Source organism: Solanum dulcamara, chromosome 12 (genome assembly GCF_947179165.1).
Source record: "Solanum dulcamara chromosome 12, daSolDulc1.2, whole genome shotgun sequence".
Taxonomy (NCBI): Eukaryota; Viridiplantae; Streptophyta; class Magnoliopsida; order Solanales; family Solanaceae; genus Solanum; species Solanum dulcamara.
In genome coordinates this window covers 9,441,604-9,456,921 of record NC_077248.1, presented here as the reverse complement: position 1 = coordinate 9,456,921, position 15,318 = coordinate 9,441,604, and the positions used below count along the sequence as shown (strand labels likewise).

Here is a 15,318-nt window from a genome sequence, read left to right as displayed (position 1 = left end):
GATAGTTAATTCGAATTTCCCAAAAAGGAGGACCACTTGGTAACCTTTAGTAGTTCGGTGGCTAAGACTCAGATAGACTTTTTACTCTTTAGGAAGGATGATAAAGGTCTGTGCAAAGACTGCAAGGTCATTCCGATAGACAACCTTACAACCCGACATAAGCTCTTGGTAATGGAGTTAGGGATCAAGATGACGAGGAAGAAGAGGGTCGGGAATGATCGACCTAGGATCAGATGGGGGAGTTTGACCACGGCTAGTGCCCTGAAGATGGGAGAGAAATTGAAGGACATGGGGGCCTAGAATAGTAGTGGGGATGCGAACAGTATGTGGGATAGGACGACTAGTTGTATTAAGGTTGTAGCAAGGGAAGTGTTGGGAGTCTCGACAGGTAGTCGTAGTCGACATCAAGGGGACTGGTGGTGGAATGTAGAAGTGCAAGGAAAGGTGGAAGCAAAGAAAATGGCGTACGCGAAGTTGATAGAAAGCACGGATGAGGTGGAGAATTGGACGAATAAGGAACTTTATAAGATAGCGAAGAAGGAGGCGAAGTCGGCTGTTTCGACGGCAAAAAAGATAGCTTTTGAACGCCTTTATGCTGAACTAGAAGAAAAAGGTGGGGATAGGAAATTGTTCAAGCTAGCCAGGGCGCGGGAGAGAACGGAACGCGATGCGGATCAAGTGAAGTGCATTAAGGACGAGCATGGAAAAGTATTGGTAGAAGAGACTCTCGTTAAACAGAGGTGGCAGTCATACTTCCATAAACTCTTGAATGACGTAGGGGACATAGACTTTGTGTTGGGAGATTTGGAACATACAGAGAGGCGTCGCAATTTTGGATATTGCAGGAGTATTAAGGTCGAAGAGGTTAAGGGTGCTGTTCGTAGGATGCGTTGAGGAAGAGCAACCGGACCTGACGAGATTCTTGGGGAATTTTGGAAGAGCGCCAGCTTGGTAGGTTTGGAGTGGCTGACTAGGTTATTTAATGTCATCTTTAAAACGGCAACGATGCCCGAAGAATGGAGGTCGAGCGTAATGATCCCTCTATAAAAAAACAAAGGGGATATCCAGAGTTGCAACAACTATAGAGGTATCAAGTTACTAAGCCACACTATGAAAGTGTGGGAAAGAGTGGTGGAGATGAGGGTGAGGAGAGGCGTGTCTATTTCAGAGAACCAGTTCGGATTTATGCCGGGACTCTCAACTACAGAAGCCATCCATCTTATGAGGAGACTGGTGGAGCAATATAGGGAGAGGAAGAGGGACTTGCATATGGTATTCATCGACTTAGAAAAGGCATACGATAAAGTTCCAAGAGAGATACTATGGAAATGTTTGGAGGCTAAAGATGTACCTGTGGCATACATTAGGGTGATCAAGGACATGTATGAGGGAGCCAAAACCAGGGTAAGGACAGTAGGAGGGGACTCAGAGCATTTCCCAGTTGGGATGGGGTTGCATCAAGGATCGGCTCTAAGTCCATTTTTATTTGCCTTGGTAATGGATGCATTGACGCGACAAATTCAAGGTGAGGTGCCATGGTGTATGCTTTTCGCGGATGACATAGTCCTGATTGATGAGACTCGTAGTGGAGTTAATGCTAAGCTGGAGGATTGGAGACATACCTTGGAGTCTAAAGGGTTTAAGCTGAGTATGACCAAGACAGAGTACTTAGAGTGCAAGTTTAGTGAGACACCTCAGGAGGTTGACATGGAAGTTAAGCTTGGTGCCCAAGCCATTCAAAAGAGAAGTAGTTTTAAGTATCTTGGATCTATCATGCAAGGCAGCGGGGAGATTGACGATGATGTCACACATCGTATTGGGGCAGCGTGGATGAAATGGAGGCTCGCTTCCGGAGTGCTATGCGACAAGAAAGTGCCACCACAACTTAAGGGCAAGTTCTACAAAGTGGTGGTTAGACCGGCTATGTTGTATGAGGCAGAGTGTTGGCCAGTTAAGATCTCTCATATTCAAAAGATGAAAGTTGCCGAGATGAGAATGTTGAGATGGATGTGTGGTCACACCAGGAGCGATAGGATTAGAAATGAGGCTATTCGGGACAAGGTAAGAGTGGCCTCGGTGGAAGACAAGATGCGGGAAATGCGACTGAGATGGTTTGGGCATGTGAAGAGGAGAGACACAGATGACCCAGTGAGGAGGTGTGAGAGGTTGGACATGGATGGTTACAGAAGAGGTAGGGGTAGGCCGAAGAAGTATTGGGGAGAGGTGATTAGACAGGACATGGCTCAGTTACAGCTTACCGAGGACATGACCTTAGATAGGAGGCTGTGGAGGACCCACATTAGGGTAGAAGGCTAGTACATAGTCTCGTTATTCTTCCCTATTCATAGGCGCACTAGCACATTACAATTCCTTATACTCTCATTTCTGCTATTTCTGTTACTATTTATTGCTTTCAGTACTTTTGATTACTCTATTTTATCTCTGATGCCTTCGTTATTTATTTTCCTATATCGCTTTGAATTTCTTAACCTTATCTGACCCCCTTTTATGCCTTTTTTTGAGCCGAGGGTCTCTCGGAAACAGCCGTCCTACCTTGGTAGGAGTAAGGTCTGCGTACACTCTACCCTCCCCAGACCCCACGTTGTGGGATTTCACTGGGTTGTTGTTGTTGTTGTTGTTTAAAAAATCATAAGTCGAATTCCACCTAGTCTCAATTTTTTCGGGCATTAATCTAGGTCTAAGATTATTTTTCTCGCATTTTTTTTAAATTCTTTAATTCTAGCTTTTCTATTATTTCATTGAATAAAACCAACTGCAAGCCTAATTTTTTCAATTATTGGTTCAAAAAAATAAAGTCTATCTTTTACAATTAAATTATATATATGACAAGCACATCTACTATGAAAAATATCTTCTAAAGAGGGAGAAAGCTCAATTTTAAAAGAATTAATAACAGCGGAGTTGTTAGATTCATTATCAAAAGAAATACATAAAACTTTCTGTTCAAGACCATAATATTTTGCAACTATTGATATAGAATCAGAAATAAATTGTGCATTCTGTCTTCGGTCTTCATCATATTTAAATGCTAAAATACGTTTTTGCATAATAAAATCACTATCTATCCAATGACAAATAACAGTTAAATAATCATTTTAATTTATAGCACGACCAAGATCAGAAGTAATTGAAACTCTACATGAAAGATTTGTTAAAAACCAACGTAAATAATATGCATATTGTCCATGAAGTCTAAAAATATCTGATCTACAAGTACTTCTAGGAATACCGTTAAACATGAAATTCTAAATTGATTATATATAATGAATAAAAGCATCAGAAGAAGCAAATGAAAAAGGTAGACAACCCACAACTATCATTTTCGCTATCTCTTCACGGTCCCTCATTTTATTATACGTTCTCGTTAATTTTTTGGTCTGTGCGTTTATTCTACCTTGAACTGGCTCAGTAGCATCCCTATTCGTTCTTTCCAACCAGGATGCTCATTGTCTAGATGTCTAGTCAATTGACCCGTTCCACCTCTATTACCCTCGGTCTTATGCTCAATTTTTTTTGACATTCTTTATATTGAACTTTAGTTGTTCCGGCTATGCATTCAAAATAATGTCATACTAAACTAGTTTTTTTTCTTTCTTTTACAGGTCGTAGAGGAAGATTAAAAGTTTTAGATTGAGCATTACCTATATCTACATTAGCAATAATTGGTGTAACATCCATATCATCATTATTATCTTATTCTATTTCTACTTCAAATTCATTTGATTATTCTATACCATAAGTTTCTTGATATTCATTTTCATTCATATCATGTGCAGCTACACTTATTTCTCCAAATTCACTAGGTGGTGCTTCAGGTATACGAGAATAATTTCTACTTGTACTATTTCTACCGGAAACACTTTTTTTCTTACTATCACTACCTCTGTCGGAACACAAATTTTTAATATTTTTACGTATATTTTTTAATCTATCCATTATAGGGCAGCTCGGTGCAGTAAAGCTCCCGCTATGCGCAAGGTTCGGGAAAGGGCCCTACTACAAGGGTCTATTGTACGCAGCCTTACTTTGCATTTCTGCCAAAGACTGTTTTCAAGGCTTGAACCCATGACCTCCTATTAATCTATCCATTATGCAAATTAAACTAATAGAAATTATAAACACAAAAATTAAATATTAAAATATACTAGAATTAATTTACTAAATAAAAGCAACAAAAGGAATGATTATACCAAATTGCCGGAATCAAACAAAGAATCGTAAAATTGATGAAATGTTGAACACTTGAAAGTTGAAAACTTCCACTTGATGTTGTTAATTGCAAAAAATAATAAAATATTGATATCACTTTAAGAGAGAATTAAGAAATTGAGAGAATTAGATGATTGTTGGTGGAAAAAAATATTAAATGTTGTAGGTATTTATAGAAAAAAATTGATTAATAATTATTTTTTTTTAAAAAAAGGCCATTTTTGGCCAATTTTCAGAAATGGTCGTTGGGCCAACAACCAAATTTAAAAATTAAAAAAAAAAAATTTAACGGGCCGACTACCGTTCTCTTACCGGGCCGGTCTTATCGGTCCAGGCCTAAAAATAAACCGACCGGCCAAAACTTTTTTTGGGGTGGGCCGGTACCGGTCCGGTCCCTACCGTAGCGGGCCCTTAATGGGCCGGTCTTGGTGGGCCGAAAACCGGGCCACCCGGCCCGGTTGACACACATAGTATAATATATATCACATAACTTTTCATTTTCACAAACTATTATATCCACAACCCTTCCCCCCTTTTGAGATGATAGATAAGGGAACTACTCCATGTAACCTGACTATCTATCTAATGTATAACTTTGCATAATCCTCGGTTGAATTCGTAGTTTTAACGGGCAAGACGTGGGCTGATTTGGTATCCTATTCACAATCACCCAAATTGAATCATGCTGTCTGCGAGACCGCGGTAAACCTGTAATGAAATCTATATTGATCATCTCCTACTTCCACTTTGGCAACTCTATATTCTAAGTCACACCACAAGACCTTTGATGCTCAACTTTGACTTGTTGGCAATTTGGGCACTTGAAAACAAACTCTTGTATATCTCTTTTCATACCATTCCACCAATAGACTTTTCTCAAGTCATGATACATCTTTGTAGAGCCCAGATGAATTGAGTATCTGAAGCTAGGGACCTCCGCCATTACGAAAGTCCAAAGTCTTATGGCCCATAGGGTCGTTTGTAGACTTAGGTATCACATTCCAATAGCTACTGAAATGTGCACAAATTCCCACAAATGAACGAGCTGTAGAAGGGGTCCCTGTAACTTTTCATTTTCACAAATTATTATATCCACAACCCTCCCGCCTCCTCTTTTCTGGTGGGCTATAGGGGCAGGTCTTAATGAGGGGTTTGGTGGGGAGGGGGGAGGGGGGACGTAGAAAAGTTACATTTGATTTGGTCCCCGACAAAATTGAGAATGTTTGTCCAAAGCACCTAAGACTGGGCTTTTTGCTCAAATTAATTAATTCATCACACATAGTTTAATCATTTCTCTTGCACTAACATATTATATCCTATGTATTATTTTATTGTATTGGTTTCCTCGCTACATAGAATGTTAACAAACTAGTAGCCTTAACTTCAATTTTAAGATGCACATATATAATACCAGCTAAATATTTGAGCCATGTAAAATTACATGCAAATAAATTATTGCAATTGGATTACATTATGATGTTGCAGGTAATTACTAATTAGATTAGTGCTTATTGCATAAACCTCAGAAATTATGTGTAGTTAATTATAAAGTATGTCTACGGAATAATGGAAGCACTCTTAATTACCCCTGTATAATCTCTAAAGGGCCATTAGTTTGGTACTTAAATTTATGTACAAGTTAGGTCCCCCCATTGATTTTACCCCATAGTCTAACAATAGACAATAACTTCCCTTGAACAATTTGGTTAGTTGCATAAGAAAAATAATTACTATTTCAACATAGTTAATACGGAAGTCGGGTAATTGGTTGCTTTAGTAATAACCTTGGCTTAACTAACACATTGTTTGGTTGGAGGTATTAAGCTTAATATTTATCTATAGACGATATGCTATATGAAAGAATTTATATATAATTTTATATAGGACAAAATGTGATTGAATAAGAAAGGGTATATTTGCAATACGTGAATAAGACTACATCTAAAGGCTAAAATGCTCTTAAATAAGGCAATGCATAGCATATAACTTATAAGCATTCAACTATTAACTTTTATTGTATTATGTATTATTATGATAGTCACATTATTATTCGTTGCATTACAACTCGATCCAACATTATGAATCAGTGCATAAATATTTTTCTATATTACTATAATTATTGTATAAACATGAACCAAATGACTCTTAATATATATTGCCTCTGATCAATTTTAGTTGTTGTATTTATTGAAGATAGCTGGTACAAAATAGATTTTATTTAGGAAAATTAAGATATAATTAATAATTTATATTCACTTTTACCCTTAATGAATGAGGAAATAAATTAATATAATGAAAAAAAGAATAATATATACTAGATTAAGATCAAAGAGTAAATAAGAAAAATTTAATCAATCTACTCGATCTTTTAATTAATATTATTTTTTTAAGGGTGCGTAAAAAGACACTACGACAAGTAAAATAGATAGAAGGGAGTAATTAGCAATGTAAGATGAGTGCTAAGTCAAGAAGTTTAATAATTAAGAAGCTTAAAGACTAAGTAAGCAAAGATCCTCTTGAACTCTTAAAAAGCAAATAAACAAAACAAAAATAGATCACAAGTTAGAGTAAACCAAGTACCTAGTTAATTGTATGTATGTACATAAATGCAATTGCATGCATGATATATATAAAGCCCTTTAGCCACTTTATTCTACCTCCTTACTACTTATATATATTCTCAATTCTCTTTAGCTTTATTCTCTCTTGCTTTCTCTCTTGCTTTCTTCCTCCACATTTTGATGTGATATTCTCCACTAACAATATCCCATTACAAACTTTTACAAAAGTGAATTTTACATTATTCAAGAAATTAAACTATGGTTTTTTCCTCTATTTCTGCCTATCTTGATCCATCCAATTGGCAACAGGTATGATTTTTTTTCCCAACAATAATATGATATATGCTTCTAAATTCTAATGTCAATGGCTTCTTCAACAAAAAAGTGAAAGAAATAAATATTCCTCTCATCTTTAATTTGTAGCATACACTAAACAAAGTTTTTTGTTTTTTTTTTAATTCATTTTTCAGCAAGTTGGATATAACATCCCAAATCCTCAACTTCCATCAGCACCATCACAACCTACACCGCCGCGGCCACTAGTGAGTAGTACTCCACCACCAACACTACCTCAGCCTCATCATGTGGTTGGTGGGGGAGGTACAATCCGACTGGGCTCGATGGCAGATCGAGCCCGGTTAGCCAACATACCAATGTCAGAGGCAACTCAAAAATGCCCTCGTTGTGAGTCAACAAACACAAAGTTTTGCTACTTCAACAACTACAGCCTCTCCCAGCCTCGTCACTTCTGCAAGACTTGTAGAAGGTACTGGACGAGAGGGGGCGCTCTGAGGAGCGTCCCCGTGGGTGGAGGTTGTCGCAGGAACAAAAGAAGTAGCACTAGTAGTACAACTACTACTAGTGCTAAATCCAGCAACAATAATAATACTTCCAAATCTCAAGCTTCTAGTCAAGCTACTAATTCTGGTTCGACAAGCAATAACAACAGTACTTTTTCAAGTCCATCAGCAGCAGCTAGTTTATTAGGTCTTATAAACCCTCAAATTCATTCTCTCCGCTTTATGTCCCCTTTAGGACAATTGACTGATCAACACTTCACCCCGAACGAAAATGTTAACATGAATTACACCTCAATTTCTTCGTCATCACCAGCTCCAGTCGTCGCGGGAACCAATGAAAACATGAATTTTCAGCTCGGAATGGGTAACAACTTAGAGCAATGGCGGCTACATCAACAACTGGCGAACCAATTCCCTTATAATTTATATGGGGGATTGGATTTGTCTTCTGCTTCTGCCTCTGGCTCTGGCTCTGGGCTTTACCCTTTCCACCCGACTCATTACACAAGTAATGATGCGGGTGGAGGTGGTGTCATAAGTCAAATTAGGCCAAAAGTTTCAAACCCTATGTTGACTCAACTGGCATTGATGAAAATGGAAGACAATCAAGATCATGTTGCAACTATGCCACATCAGTTTTTAGGAAACGAAAACTGGCTGAGTAATGGTGGTAATGCTAATTGGAATGAGCTCTCCGCGAGTTTTAGCTCTTCTTCCACTAGTAATTTACTATAATTACTAGTCGATGAAATTTTCAGAAGAAAGAGCCAAAATAGTCGTGGATGCAGAGTTAGCACTATCTTGTTTCCATTTCAGTTTTTCACCTTCTTTTACTATGTCGATGTTTGTCATTTTGAAGCTGACAATTTTGTCAGCAAAAGTTTTAACTGTAGAGGGAATTCATATGCTAGGAAGAAAAATTGTCTCAAAATTAAACCCTAGAGTTTTTTTTTATGGGGTTATCTTTCCATTTATTTGTTGTTTGCTTTGTTTTAATTTATGCTGATATGAGAATGGATGTACTTTTTAGTAGCTTTATGTTAAACATCAAATCGAAATTTTAGTTTCTTAGTAAGAAATCTATTGAAGAGTTGGTGCTGGATTAGCCGAAAATCAAAGTTTATCCGGTCCCTGAAAAATTCGTGATCTTTAACGACAATTAATTAATTGCCACTAAAAATATTTTTTTAGAGGCAATTAACACTCTTTGTAAATGTCGCTAAAGCCTATAGCGACATTGGATCTAATGACAATTAATTAATGCCAGTAAAATTTTTAGCACTCTTTGTTAATGTGCATATTTATTGCTGCTAAAAGTTGTTTTTGTTGTAGTGTTCGTTCATGGATTTTTGTAATGCATGCATTTATCTAGCAAACATTTCCAAGAGTAATTATATATATAATATTGCTCATTTGATCAGTAATGTTCATTGTCCATTGCATGATTATGATCATATAATTAATGCATATACATTTTTTTTTAAAAAAAAATATAGTCAGTATATATTAGTTGAAGTCAGAGGTTGAACGACCAGATTTTATATGGGAGAATAAAAGGATTGATAAATTGAAGTTAGTCTAAGTTTGTAGAGATAGAAACAATTCTAGGAAGCAACTTTCAAGACTGAGTAGCATTGTTTAATATTTGTGTAGTATTTTACTACATCAAAAATAATTTTTAAAGGCAATTAATTAATATTAAAAGCTGAATTGCCACTAAATATATTTTTTTATATCTAGGCAACTATTAGTGTCAATTATATTTTAGTGCTTTTTTGTAAATGTCCTTAAATTAAGTCTATACCAACATTGAATTCAATGACAAGTAACTAATGCCGGTGAGATTGTAGCACTCTTTGTTAATGTGTACACATTTATTGCTTTAATCATTTTCTTGTTTAAATTAAGCTTGCTTTCATCAACTTTAAGCGATTTTTGTTCGATTTCTCATTCGATGTTTGATACTGCTACCAAAAAAATAATTCACTCCCTATCAAGTATCAAAGACAACATTATTTTTAAAGCTTGGGTATGATACCTCACTCTGGTTAACAGTAATTAACGCCCAACCACAATCTTTGGTGGTGGTATTATCTTGGTGATTATTAATGTCATACATTTTTTTTTCAAACTCTTCCTGTTTCAATAAAGATATTCTTTTTAAATATTTTCAATTAATATTAACTATTATAGCTTAACTAGTAGCCTATTACTTGAAAATTTTCAATTTGTAACTTTTGTCCAATTCTAGCTAGGAATTATTCTCAGTAAATCTACCCTAGATCTAGCTGGTATAATATATAATATTCATGTCCCCAAGAAATTCGAAGTCGTTGCCCAATGTTTGATTCTAATAATTGCAATAATTTCAACAATGATTTCTTAAACAATTTAGTACTACTAATGATTCTAAAATGATAAATCTGATCATATGATTGGGTACTCCCTTCATCAATTTTTAGTCGTGTTGTGTATTTGACTCAACATATTTCTTAAAAAATAAATAAATGAATTTACTATGTCACTCTTTAAATATATTAAATTTAATATTTTAGAAAAATCATTGGGAAATAGTTATTTCCAATTTATATGTCAATAACTACATAAAGCATAGTAGTTAGTCAATTTTGAAACTCCATAACATCATACATATTAATTAATTTAGTAAAATATACTTCTAATTAAACTTTTCTTAAAAAGTACTCCTTCCGTCTCATTTTATATAATACTATTTGACTTCGCACAATATTTAAGAAAAAAAATTCTTTAAAATTATAACCTAAAATAATTCTTAAATATTTGTGTGACTCTAAATTATTTCATTAAGAACAAAAAAATAATTTTTTAAGAATTCACTAATTTTTAATTATAATAAGATAACATTCGTTTTTAGATAAATTAAAAATAAGAAGATGTAAATAGATGAATTACTATGTTTTAGGTTAATAAGAAGGAAGAACAGAATAAGAATATGGGGACAACATTCTTAAAAGACACCAAAATATGCCTACCCATTTCCATACAAAAAAATGTAGACCACCCTCTTACATTCCCAAACTCCGAGGTTTCTGTGTTTACTGTACTTTAACACCTCACACAAAATATTCTAGGATTCCCTACCCAATCTAAACCCAACAATCACGCTAAATTTTGAACTATTTTATTATTGGGCCCTTCCCCAAATTCTGTATATAACAGGAATTTAAGTGCACCGGACTGTTCTTTTATTGTTTTTACTATTACATACTCATTTCATTTAAATTTCTTTATTTAATATTTTCTTAATTTCATATTAGTTGGATTTTTAAGGCAATGCACACATATTAAGAAAAAACATTCAACGATAAAATTTGAATTATATTTTTCTCTATTACGCTTTTGTTTAATCAACTTCATAAAGAAGATTAAATGTGAAATCATAAATACAAGGAGTCCTTTATTGAAGTATAACTTCATAAGTAGTGTAGTTTAACTTCTAGAAAATTATAAAATTTCACTAATGAAAAGGGTAAACATGAAAAAAGTTTCAAAAATTTCTCTTGAACTTTGAATAATTCAACTATTTTGAACAATAAAAAAAACTCTAGAAATTTAGTTAATATGAAATAGAGGGAGTACTAGTTATTAAAAGATAAAACAATCATTGATTGGTTATATTTCCTCCGTCCAACAATACTTATTCACGATTGATTTTGCACAATTCTTAAAAAACTATAAATAAAAATATAATTTTATCGTATCACCATTTGAATATAATAAATACAATGTCTTAAAAATGTAATTGAAAAATGACTACTAACTAATGATAAGGGTAAATTAGGAACTAAATTAAAATTATCTCTTGATTTCATAAATTGGACAAGTATTGTTGGACATCAACTTTTAATATAGTGGACAGTAAAAATAGACCGAGGAAATATGTGTAAAACTCCAGCATATTTGGTTGAAAATAAGTTATTTCGGAATCAGTTATCTCAGAATTGTTATTCATCCCCAAATTTGAGATAAAATCATTACTACAATCTCGAGATAACTAATTCGAAAATAAGTCATCCTGCTATCTCAATCAAATACGAAATAGCTCATTCTAAAATTAATTGGACAATAAAAATAGACTGAGGAAATATGTGTAAAACTCCAGCATATTTGATTGAAAATAAGTTATTTCGGAATCAGTTATCTCAGAATTGTTATCCATCCCCAAATTTGAGATAAAATCATTACTACAATATCGAGATAACTAATTCAAAAATAAGTCATCCTGCTATCTCAATCAAATACGAAATAACTCATTTTAAAATTAATTTCGAAATTAATTATTTCTTATCCCTTTAAAGAATAAAGATGAGGTAAGCAGTCAAATAACAATGCATGACAAGGTGGAAGACTGACAGTATTATATTGTTGTTCTGATTTGTTGGCACGAAATTCGAGGAGAATAGAAGAGTCTTTAAATTCTTCTTCTACATTCTGTCTTATAGAGATCCTTCTTTCTAGATTTTGATGAATCTGACTGCATTATATTATATTGTTGCCTTTTGTATGTATTCTGCTTCATGCTTCTGACAAAGAAAAATATCCTGTTTTGAGTCTGGTCCAGTACTATAGTCAAAGTTGATCACTTGTTTAATTTATTTACCCTAAAATAAAAGAGAATATAATGCATTGTGCAGATTTAATTAATTTATTCATTAATTTGCTTTGATTATAGTAATTTGAATAATTAATTAATAGGTCTTATTATTGGAGGTAATAGGAGACCAACATCCCATGTTTGTGGCAAGTGCTTACAACCTAATTTACACATGTGATCAACTTCAAAGGTAATGATAGTTAGTGAGTCTTTTCGTTCGATAGGAGGATCGATTTCTATTTACTTAATTATATTTTCAATAATATTTTTTTGAGTATGAGAGTTTGATTTTTTTTTAAGGGTAAAGCATGTCAAATTTTTCTTTGATAATAAATAGCAACGAGATTTAATCCTAAAATCTCTACTTATTTCTGATAACAAATTAAAGTATGTGATCATTTTATCTAAAAAATTTAATCTAAATTGTTGAAACAAAATATTAGAAAATAAAGAATGATACATAAATTGAAATAGAGGGAATACTTAGTATGTATTTATTTGTCAAGCAGAAAGTCATCGAAAACATTTTCTCTACCCTCACAAAAATAAAAGAAAAATCAGGATACATCATATATTCTCCAAACTCTGACCACATATAGAATATTTACAATAAATATATTGTTGTTATTGTATTTTCAACAAGAATCAATCTCCTCATTAAATTCATTATAACTTATATGTCTTTTTTTCCCCCAACTTATATGTCATCCAATTGCAATTTTACATCATTTTATAAATAACACTCACATAAGTTATAAGCGAATTGATATATTAATTTATGTAAAATAAAATATAAAATAAAATACGTGTATTAGCGATACATAAATTAAATTATGCATAGACGAAAAATGCCCTTAAAGTAAGCAGTTCTGAAATACCAATAATCCTTTCAATATTAATCAAAACATAATGATCTGTGCATTACTAATCACCCCATATAACAATTGCGTTACTGATTACCGTTTTAATAATCTTATACTCATTTATCCTTATTACAAATAAATATTATTAATCTCATCATAACTTATTCACCACCAAATGATAGTTTCCTCTCTTCTTTATACTCAGTTTCTTTAATTTATTATTTTTTCCATTTATTTTTACTTGTTCATTTTAGATTTTGCACGTATCTTAAGAAATAATAATTGATATAAATATTTTATCATAAAATTCATATAATTGATATTAATATTAAGTCTTAGAAGATTATTTGAGAAATAAGTAATTGTTAACGGTAAAATATGAAAAAATAACTATTTTTTCTTGATATATTAAAAATGATAAATAAAAATAAAAATTTATTTTTGAAATAATAGAGAAATATAATTAATCAACGGAAGGAGTAATAAGTGGTGACAAATGAAAGAATAAATGCCCTTTTAAAAATAGGCATGCATATATGTACACATGACTGTAATCTAAAATAGTACTCCCAAATCCCAATTAAGGGAGTTCTAATTAACATATATGTAACAAAAATCCTAATTAACTCTAAATTGTGTAAAATGAACAAAGCCGGAGGATATATGGATCGATGCATCTAGAAAATGATTTGACCTTGGCTCCCTGAACGCATATAATATATATTCCTTCCGATTCATTTTTTTTTTTTTTTTTTTTTTTTAATGAAATTTTCCTTATTATATATAAAATAAAAGTACAAGTACAAGGAGGGGACATGAAAACCTTACCTCCAAACTTAAGATGAATGATAACTTATGAGAGGACTCCTCTCGATACAATGTGACTAAGGAAAACGAAAATGAGGGAGACTCTCCCCTTCCATGTAAATACGAGAAAGAAACATACACTAGTCCTATTCAACTAAGCTACATTCAAATAGCTAAACTGAAGAAGAACAAGTATACGAAACTTCCCATTCGCATGGATCGAGATCGTTCATGTCATCTTTGTCCTTCTTAATCTTTTCATACCGAGTTTGTCCATGAGTCGTGTGATCATCATGCAAAGGTAGTGCATGGTGCTGCTGATTTGGATATGTAGACAGTATACCTCATTGATGAAACTTAAGTCGGCTAACTTTTTCAGGGTCTCTCGACTAACGTTTCCAAGTATCCGTTCGAGCTGCAACTTCTTGGGTTTTGCAGATGCTGGTTCAAGAAATCCAAGATCAGCTGTAACTCCAATACAAGGCTCAAGGTAGCAGGACACCTGTACCAAGTTCCGATTCATTTTAATTATCATATAAATGAAATATATATGAGAAGCAAAATGAATCGAAAGAAATATAAATAGTCCAAGCATTTGAACTAATCATTTTGATGGAAAATTTTCAATTTGATACACGAATTATTCCAAAAACACAAAAATTTAAAGAAAAGTCACACTTGAAAAATTATTACTACTATATAATCAGTTTATATGATGCTTTTCACGTAACTTATTGGTGCTTCAAAACTCCCTCTATTGATGGAGAAGGAATAGAAGATCTATTAGTTTATGTAATTTGGAGCTTTAATTTTGTGAGGATCGAGGCAAATTCTAGGGTTGCATACAGTGGCAGCTCTAGAAGCCTAAAAAAAGTCAATTCCTTGGCCCCTTAATTTGAGGGCCTCATTTTTTTTTAATTCTTTTTTACATAAAATAATTCTTTTACGTTAATTATCATCCTTTCTATGATACTTTTTTTTATTATCATTTATAACATAATTACCTTTAATTTTAAATTATCCAATTGCTTTACTCATTTCTTTTCTTCTTCTCTGTCCAACCTTTCCTTCTCCATCCAACCTCGCCGGAGATGACTTCTCCGACGAACAAAACAACAACCAACCATCACCCAACTCCCATTTTCCAATCTCACTTCCACAACACCACCAAATAGACCAACAACAACAAACAACACAAGAATCTAATCGGAAACTCATAATATTAACTCCAACCAAAAGTTACGAGCTCCGGTGAGCTCCATGAAAACCTGTGATGGTCCCTGTTTTTCTTTTTCTTTAATCTCTTTATTTATGTTAGAACTCCATTGACATTTAGATCTGGCCGGAAAAACTCTCTCTGGCGATGATTTATTTTCAGTGAAGTCAAGGAGAGACAATTTGGGTGATATGAATTATTGTGGCGT

At 33.5% G+C, this 15,318-nt stretch overlaps 1 protein-coding gene across 1 annotated transcript; it reads left to right on the top strand.

Annotated features, from left to right (window-relative positions):
• The first annotated feature begins 6,927 nt into the window (after positions 1 to 6,927).
• LOC129875991 (dof zinc finger protein DOF2.4-like) lies at positions 6,928 to 8,625 on the top strand. Its single transcript, XM_055951267.1, has 2 exons — positions 6,928 to 7,100; positions 7,262 to 8,625. Exons 1-2 carry the CDS (start codon positions 7,050 to 7,052, stop codon positions 8,324 to 8,326), a joined length of 1,116 nt encoding a protein of 371 aa, XP_055807242.1. The 5' UTR covers positions 6,928 to 7,049; the 3' UTR covers positions 8,327 to 8,625.
• Positions 8,626 to 15,318: the final 6,693 nt, after the last annotated feature.

Coding starts and splice junctions, on each gene's coding strand:
- LOC129875991 (XM_055951267.1), top strand. CDS start 7,050: ATGGTTTTTTCCTCTATTTCTGCCTATCTTGATCCATCCAATTGGCAA. Junction 7,101..7,261: donor ATCCATCCAATTGGCAACAG/GTATGATTTTTT, acceptor TTCATTTTTCAG/CAAGTTGGATATAACATCCC.